The sequence below is a fragment of the Tenrec ecaudatus genome, chromosome 12, assembly GCF_050624435.1.
Source record: "Tenrec ecaudatus isolate mTenEca1 chromosome 12, mTenEca1.hap1, whole genome shotgun sequence".
Lineage (NCBI taxonomy): Eukaryota > Metazoa > Chordata > Mammalia > Afrosoricida > Tenrecidae > Tenrec > Tenrec ecaudatus.
In genome coordinates, this window is record NC_134541.1 from 136,209,559 (window position 1) to 136,218,806 (window position 9,248).

General features: G+C 48.5%; 1 protein-coding gene across 1 annotated transcript; it reads right to left on the bottom strand.

Annotated features, from left to right (window-relative positions):
* Positions 1-2,442: 2,442 nt before the first annotated feature.
* On the bottom strand, positions 2,443-5,884 carry MRPS17 (mitochondrial ribosomal protein S17). The gene is made up of 3 exons (XM_075565030.1): positions 5,795-5,884; positions 5,168-5,306; positions 2,443-3,200 (listed from the first exon to the last, which is right to left on the bottom strand). The coding sequence occupies exons 2-3, from the start codon at positions 5,288-5,290 to the stop codon at positions 2,928-2,930; spliced, it is 396 nt and encodes a 131-aa protein (XP_075421145.1). The 5' UTR covers positions 5,291-5,306; positions 5,795-5,884; the 3' UTR covers positions 2,443-2,927.
* Between the last annotated feature and the right edge of the window lie 3,364 nt (positions 5,885-9,248).

Sequence of the window (9,248 nt, forward strand, 5' to 3'; positions counted from 1 at the left end):
GGGCGGGGCGGGGCGGGGCGGGCGCTGCTGCGGGGCGCCGCCGCCAGGGGGCGCGCCCGGGCGGCGCTGCGCGGAGACGCGCGCGGGAGTCCTGGGGAGCGCCGCGGAGTCGCCCCGGGAAACCCAGCAACTCCTGGGGTGGTGGTAGGGGAGTTTCCATGTAAGGTGGGTCTGCAACACCTTGGGAATTTTATCAAAACCAGGTGCCCAGCGTGCCCAACCTGTGCGTGTCAGGGTAGACCGGGAGGGTTTCCAGTGGTTGCTGCTTTTGAAAGTAGATCGCCATGCCTTTTCTGCTCAGGCACCTCCAGGGGAAAGCTTTCCAGCCTTGCAATCAGCAGCCAAGGGCACTGACCGTTTGCACCATGCTCAAGTTATATACCCTGCAAAAAGCCTCACAACCAAATTCCAAACCTATTCCAAGCCAATGCACAGTGACTTCAGGGCAGGGTGGAACAGCCCCTGGAAGAGTGCCAAGGCTGTGATTTTTATGGAAGCAGAATGCGGCACCTTTCTCGCGCAGAGCAGCAGGTGGCTTTGTACAGCTGACTGGAAACCATTTTTGTTGGCAGCCAAGCACTTAACCACTGTGTCACCAGGACTTGTGGCAAATATATGACCCCTTCGAACAATAAACAGCACAAGAACGTTTTGGGTGGAAACATACTCAAGTTCTTTCTGGTGTCATTCCTGCTCTTCTGGGCACCCAACAGGGACGTGATGTGAACTGCTGAAGGATCAGCGTGCGTCACTGTTGAGATGGGGAGGTGCATAAGACGCTAAGAGAGAACACACAATAGGGGCAATATGGGAGGGAGGACAGACCAGGAAACATTCCTGGAGAAGCTAAGCTAGCCCTGGGGCTCTAGCCCCCTGTCTTGGGAAGCCAGTAAGACATTCCCTGACAGCAGCATGCCAAGGAGGTGTTCTGGAGGATGGGGAAAGGTATTAAAAATTGCAGCTGAGGCAGGATGGCCAGCCAAAGGAGCAGGCTGCAGCGGAGAAGGAAGCATCTCCAGGAGACAGTTGAGTGGTCTGCCAGTTGCAAGCTGCAGAAGCCAAGGAGAGAAAGTCCTCAGTACTGAGCAGCTTGGAGGCCTCTGCCAACCAGCCTTGCCAGTTGAGCCGACAGGGCTTATGGACTGAGGGGTCCATCCATATGGAGGTGACAGATCTGGGCTTCCCGAGCTGCATGTGGACAGCATTTAAATACATGACAGGGACGGTGCAGCCGGCAGCCTTAACAGCCACTTCCTTTTTTTGCTCACTCACCCTCGAGTCTCCCCTGAGCTCTTTGGAACAGCATCTGTCCGTCTCCCCAGCCCATGTCACTCAGGTCTGGGAGTCACAGCCCTTGGCAGGTCTCTGGTCACCTACCTCTAAACTTGCCCTTTTGAGTCCCTTCTCCACATGGATGGGTGCTACCGTTACTGAAAACCAGCCCCCCTTTCTCTTTAAAGGACCCACAAAGCAACTACAATGTCATTTCACCCCAGCGTTTCTTCCCTGCGTATCTCTTCACACTCCCGTTCTGCCTGGAATGCCCCCCTCTCTACCTGCCCGTGTGGAGTGAGCCCTAACACCCTCTCACCACTTCTAGATCGGACCCTCATGATGGCAAGGCACCCCACCCATTAACAGTGAGTCCTGAGGGGGCAGGCAGTGAGTAGCTGTATACATGTCAGCTCAGGCTGAGAGGATCCAGTCTCTCTTTAGAAACTCCAAACCCCAAACCCAACTCACTGCCATCGAGTTGATGCTGACACTAGAAGACAGAGTAGATCTGCCCGTGTGGGTTTCTGAGACTGTTAACTCTTTATGTGACTAAAAAAAACCTTGCCTTTCTCCTGTGGAGCGACTGGTGGTTTTGAACTGTCGACTTTGTGATCAGCTGCCCAAAAAGTAACCACAATGGCACTAAGTTTCTTTTTAGAAACCAGAAACTGAGAGTTCAAGGTCAAACCCAAAGGCACCTCAGAAGACCTGGCAATCCAAAGACTCAATCAGTGAAAATCTTATGGGTGGGCAAGCCTACAATGTGAACAATAACATCTGGGAGGAATGTAATCCTCAGAAAATTCTCCTCTCCGAGACCCAAAGGGCAGTCGTTTGCCCACAAGTTAAATTTGAAATGCAAGGGGAGGGGCAGGGAAGCTGGGTGCATGGAAACGGGGAGCCCAAGATGGAAGTGGGGAGAATGCTGACACATCCAGGGGACTGCAATCAGTGTTAAAAAGTGATTCGTGTATAGATTGCTGAAGGCGACACCAACTCGCTGTGTAAGCTTTCACTGAAGCCACAACGAAACCTTCAAAAACTAAAAGAAAACTCCGTGGAGTCCAGTTCTACTGCCCCACGTCAGAGCCGACTTGATGGCCACTGCCACTGGCTGTGGTCCACTAGCCCCGCTGGCACCTGAGACATAAGAAAAGTGACACAGGATTTTTAAAATGTTGCCACATTTGACATTTTAATAATTTTGATCAGCTTCAGCTGATACAGTCTGACCACAAGCATGATGACTTATTTCCATGGAGGAAATTACGGGGTGGCGGATGTTTTTAATATCAGCAAAAATAAGTGTTTAACGTGGCCTCATGATGTCAAAAGTTTTTCTTCTCTCCAAAGAAAAGTTCTTGGGCAAGACCAAGGTGGTTCTTAAAATGAAAAAAACAAACAAAAACAAAAACAACAAAAAACGATGCAGCTTTTAAAACCAGGAGCTTACAGAACGAGGCCAGGGACATGTACTTTACCAGGAGAGTCTGGTCCCTGAGAAGAGAATACACTTTTAGGAGAAAGTAAACCAGCATCTCCTTCCGCTGCTTTGAGCTATTTCACAAACACCAGGAAGAGGAGCCAGACAGTCTATGGCGGCACTGCGAGCGGTCGCAGCCTCTCCTCTGTGCCTTCACATTTCGCAGCCTTTACTGCGCTGAGGAGACGCTGAGTCCTTCTAGCCGTTCCGTCAGGTGAGTGGGCTCCTCAGAATGGATGGGACTCTCCAGGTACGTGGTTCCTACACAGGGTTTCCCTGTCACGGGATCGATGACCTTTCCGACCTTGAAAACGATCTCCGCGAGTTCGTGCTTGACGTGCTTCGAGCGTGGCTCAGGTAAGGCTCTGAGCAGCACGACATCCCCCACTGTGCACTGCTGAAGGGCATCGTGGGCAAAGTACGTCTTCCGCTTGTTGTAATACTGTGGTGGGAGAGGGAGAGGAGGGCGTCAGAGGCTCCCGCCTGCCATCGGGTCAGGCCGGACCCAGCAGGAAGGAGACTTAGGAGGGGCATGGCACTTAGGCTAGGACTCGCATCAGGGGTCCAATTTCATACAAGTCATAAGTGATCACTGGCATCCTCTAGTCCAGTGGTTCTCAACCTTCCTAATGCTGTGACCCTTTAATGCAGTTCCTCATGCTGTGGAGACCCCCAACCATAAAATTATTTTTGTTGCAACTTCCAACTGCACTTCATAAAATTCATAACTATGAATCATAATGTAAATATCTAATATGCAGGATGTATATTCATTGTTACAAACTGAACGTAATGAAACAAAGCATAGTGATTAACCACAAAACAACATGTAACTATATAATGTGAAATATTTATGTGTTTTCTGATGGTCTTAGGCGATCCCTGTGAAAGTCTTTCGACCCCCAAAGGGGTCATGACCCGCAGGTTGAGAACCGCTGCCCTAGTCCTCTAACCTAGTGGACATACAAGTATGCCATTTTATAGATGAAGCAAATAGACTCAGGAAGGTTTCAGAACGTGCAGTGTCAGAATTCAAACTTAGATCTCCTGATTCCGAGGCCAGCGATCATACCTCCCCTTTTGCTTTTTTGTTTGGGCTTCGACAACAAGCAGCACTTCTATCTACCCCAGAAGGCGACCTGGAACGCAGAGCCATGGTTTGTACATCTAATAAGTCAGTCACCTGAGTTCCTTTCTCTGAAATCTATTGTCTCTCCACCTGGACTGTGAGTCAGGTTCACCATACACCTTGTGCAATAGGCTCCTTGCTGAGTTCCTTACCTCCAACCCCACCCCTCCGTCTCTAGGTTGGCTTTCCCTGTGCTTGTAGGATGGCATTCCAACTTGTAAACACCACCCACCTGACACTTCAGAATGCAGCTCTGTCTGTAGCCATCACTCATTATACAAGGGTGCCTACGAAGGGCTAAGCTGGGCACTCAACTCGGCTAACTCTCTTGCTGTCGTGGTAAAACCCCAACTCAGCTGGTCCCGTGGATAAAATGCTACGACTCTCCTCTAGCTCTCTGAAAGGAAAGAATGCTTTACTGTCTGCTCAAACTGTACTTTGCATAGGCAGTAAAACCAGGAAAAGCTGGAAGGTGGAAACCTTAAATAAAGAAGGAAAACAAGTTATTTTCCACTTTAAACAAGTGATGTGAAAGTGCAAGACTGCACCAAGTCAAAGGTGAACATTTTGCAAGATCCAGGGGAAATGAGGCAAAGCCATCAAGCTCCAGCTTTCCCAAGTTTCACTGTACAGTCCAGCAGTCATCAGATTTGAAAGGAACCATGTCCCCTGAGGAGATCATAATGAACACACCTAATAATACCTACAAACCAGCCCAACCCCAAGGCACAAAGCAGATGTTCAATGTTTCACTGTGCTGTTGTTAGGTGTCCTTGAGTCAGCTTGGACTGAGATCAACCCCACATACAACAGAAGGAAGCCCCGCCCATTCCTGTGCCACCCTCACAACGGTAGTTTCATCTACACACTGCGATTGCGCCAAAGTCGACTCACAGTGACCCTTAGGGTAGAACTGCCTCTGTGAGTTACCAAGACTGAAACTCTTTTTTCTCCTGACTGTAACTTTTAAAGGGAGTAGAAACCCTGTTTTTTTTTTCTCAAAAAGCATTTAGTGGTTTTGAACTACTGACTCTGCGGTTAGCAGTCCAAAGATTAACCATTATCCCACCAGGGCTCCGTGAAAGCTTCATTAGCAATACTAGAATCCTTCACCACGGAGTCGTACTGACCCGGTAGGAGGTGCAGTTGGCAGTCCAAGGCCTAACCCACAGGGCCACCAGGACTGCTCTCATTGTGACAGGGAGGTATTTTTCTGCGGAGCTGCCTTGGCACATGCTGGCGTTCTGTCGGTGCTGCCTGCACCCAGGGCTGCTCCTCACCTTTAATAAATAGGGATCCAGAACCAGCCTGGTCACTCTCACTTTTGCAGTTTTTTGCATTGCCGTCCCAATCACCTTTCCCACGATCCACTTGGCGTGGACGGATGAACGAACGATTGACATTATGAGCTCTGACCACCTGAAAAGCAAATTTCAGCATTGAACAAAGTGCTTCTCATAACTCACTCAATGCACTGTCACTCACTCACCCATCATCAATTCTGACTCACAGGGACCCTAAAGGGCAGAGTAGAACTGCTCCCGCGGAATGGCTGGTGCAGAGCGGCAGGTGTCTTCAAACTGCCGACCTAGTGGCTAGTGGCCCAACGCAGAACCACTATGCCACTAGGACAAAGCTTCGGTTGGTTTTCCCCGCTCCCTATAAAACGGGGGTAACACCTGGAAGGTGCTTTGAGGGTGTAGTCGACAGGAGCCTTTCTCTGGGGCCCCGAGTCTCTTTCATTTGCGCTGGGCAGACTACTCCCAGCTTGGACTGCCTGGCGCGCAAGCCCTCGGCGTGGCGGCCAGGGGTCCTCACGACGGAATCAGTTTGGGACGGAAAACTCCGAGGTTCCGAGAGACTGGAGCCGCTCCGAGGGTTCTCACGAGGCGGAGCCGCGGACCCACCTGCAACAACTGCGGCCCGGAGTGCCCACTAATCTCCCGAGTCCTTGAGTCCCGCGGCTCCGTACGGAGAAGGCTCGGTCGCAGCATGATGACATCACGCCAACATCACGCAGCACGTACGCCCCACCCTCTCGCGACCGTGTTTCTTATTGGGCGTGGCTCACTCAGTCTGGGCGGAGTAAAGGCAGGGCCCCGCCCCTTAAAGAAGCCGCGGACCTTAGTGCTCCAAAGCCCTCTTGGCCTTTTCTTTCCGCCGCATGTGCTTGGGCTAGAGGGCTTTCCTCTTCGCAATGTGTTTGAAATTCATCCTTATTGTTGCTCTTTTTCTTGCTGACTCCTTAGAAGGGTACATAGTGGATCAACCCAAACCCTGGGAGTTTGAAAAATCCTAATGTGTTCATACAAGGATTAAGGTGAAAAATCTTCCTCCCTGCATTAGGTATAATTATGGCGATATTCCGGATCGGTCTTTTCTGTTTCTCAAAGTGCTTAAAGCATTTAATAGGGTCTGAAGTTTTAAATCTGTAATTTTAATTAAATATTTGGATGCGATGAAATCTGAAGTCTGTTTAAAAGATTAAACAAACAACTACACACCCACACTCAGTGAGTCCGCCTCATGGCGACCCTAGAAGACAGGGTAGAACTGCTGCTGAGGGTTTCCAAGGTAGGTCTCGGATTCAGTAGTTACTGACCCTGCCACAGAGTGAGGAGCCTGTCTGCTCACTAGGAGATAACTTGCAGCCAATAACCTCAAAAGACTCAGTCTCACTCACGCTCTCTCTCACTGTCATCGAGTCTTTCGACTCATAGGGAGCCCAGAGGACAAAGTAAACCAGCTTCTGCGGGTTTTGAGATGGTAACTCTTTCAGGGAGTAGAAAGCCTCACCTTTTTCATGCAGTCAGCAGCTGGTGGTTTCAAACTGGAGACCTTGTGGTTAGCAGCCCAGTACATAATATCCATTACACCAACAGGGCTCCCTTGTTTAAAAGACAGGGCAGGTCTAATATTAAAAAGTGTGGTGTCATGTATTAGTTGCACAGGGCTGTATTGCCCAGAAAGCCCAGTGAGGTAAACACAATATCCATCAGCAAAAGAGAGGCACCAGTTGTCCAAAGCAAAGACCCATCGATGCCAAGCAGACAGGATGCACCCATCCTATCGCAGTGGAAGAGAACCCAAAGGGCATTAAGTGAACTTGAGACCAGCTCCCCTGTTTGAGAATGTGGCTAGAAATCAAGTTCAATTCGTGCCAGGGTCAGGGTAGTTTAAGTTGTGAGGTCCCTACCACTCCCCTTCTGTGTAATTATAACTCCTTACCTCAGCCAGACTCTAGGGAGTACATTGTTTCTTCCTAATTAACAAGAGGTGGGTGGGCAGTCAAGTCTAGCTCTTGTTACACTTACCCAATCTGCAACATGATTCAACGTGAGTGTTATTGGGCAAGGACAGATTATATGAATAGGTAATAGTTCTCTGATCCACTTTGAGAGCGAACCTTCTTGTTCACTCATGTCTGCTGATCCAGCAACTCCAGCCAGGAGAGCCGGTGACGCCCTTTGCCAGGATCCAAGCGCGAGAGAGGGTATGCTCTTGCACAGGTCCCGGTAAACAACACGTGGGAACTCTGGTCCCAGATGACATACAAAAGCGAGGGATGTAGAGTGAATCAGCCATCACAATGAGCTCAGTCAAGTTGCTTTTTAACTAGATAACATTTATGTACAAAGTTATGTCGAAGGTAAGCTTGGACAACAATATTGATGCAAACTTTAAAATAGATTTGGCATACCTGGGGGTGGGTCCAGCATACATTTAATATAATATTAACATGGGTCACAGTGGAGGAGAAGCCAGTCCCTGGAGAAGGACATGTGGCTATGAGTCAGAGCTGACTCAATGACACACAACAACAAACTTAGCCAGTGCCCGACTCGTCCTACAACGATGAATATTTATCTAATATGGGAGGTTTTAATTGAGGTATTGATGTGGGTTAAGACTATTCTTTATAGTTAAGTGAGCATGACAGGGGACAGCATTGATGATAACAACCTGGTTCCTGGTTACAACAGCAAAAGGAACAATATTACTAATGACAATGTTCTGACCTCCAGGACACGAGAATGCATTCTAAAACCAATCACTGGTGGGACTTTCTGAGCTGGGACGGGGAAGGAGGCAGGTCATTCAGCAGCTAACAAAAATGGAGTTTCTTTTGCTAGTCTGCCTCCGTATCGAGGGAGTTTCATCTGTTACTGTCTGTTGCACAGGGCACGGTGCTCGATGCTCCTCTATAAACACACTGCCACTGAGCTGATTCCCGTTCGTGGTGACCCTGTGGGATAAAGATGAACTTTTTGAGTTCATCTTTGAGTTCTTGAGGTTGCAAATGTTTCAGGATCAGGGAGCCTCATCTTTTTCCTGAGGGGTGGCTGGTGTATAATGAACTACTGGCCTTAAACTACTTGTTTAAGTTAGCAGCTTAATGTGTAACCCACCCCATCACCTGGCTCCTGGTATTACTCTCCACATGCTGACAAATGAGGTATTAGGCGCATTAGGAGAACACAACGTTCACTATATAGCATGAAAAACATGTTTCTATTTTGCTCCAGTGAGCGTGCATCTAAATTCATCTTTTAAGAAAGCAGCAAAGGCTGTGCATCAGATCATTGCATTGGTATGTTACCCAGACCATATACATAGTATCTCCATGTAAAGGGATGGAAGGAGCCTTTCAGAAAATAGGTGAGTATTGAAATGATAAAATTACATAAGTGCATTTGGCTTTCCATTTCCCTTCGGATTGACTTTCTTTTAAGAAATTGATATTACCGTGACTTGAAAAACAAACTCGCTGGTAGAGGAAGAGTACTATTCTCACATCGATTGTGGATCTCTTTCCAAATGTGGGAGCTGAACCATTCCACAGACTAATAAAATGGACATTTAGTACATTTTGCACACAACACCAATGTTTGCCTGATCATTTTGGACCAAGCCAGTTACCTCACATTCTGTTCTCCCTCGTTGAACACAGAGGAACAAGCCAGCGGCACTATCATCATGTGACTCAGGATGTACCTGGTCTTGTTTTGTGCAGAGCTCACCGAAACACGTCTTCAGGTTGAGCAGACCCTTGTACTTGTATCATGTCCTCTACAACCATTCTCATCTTGCCGAGGATCGGCCCACGGCCAATGAGCTGTGAAGATGCAGCATCAAAGCTCAGAGAGGGAGCCTGCTGACTTTTAAGTATTATTGAGACAACAAAACCTTTGTGGAGCTCGGGGAAGGATAAGACTATGAGCATCGTACAGCCAGCAAGTGACATTATTTCCAATGGCCTTGTAAGGACTAGATCTTTTGCCTATTCCAGACTTGGCACACAACATGACAATGTTCCAAATCAACCTTTTTAATTTGCTGCTTTTAAAGATGCCTTTCATA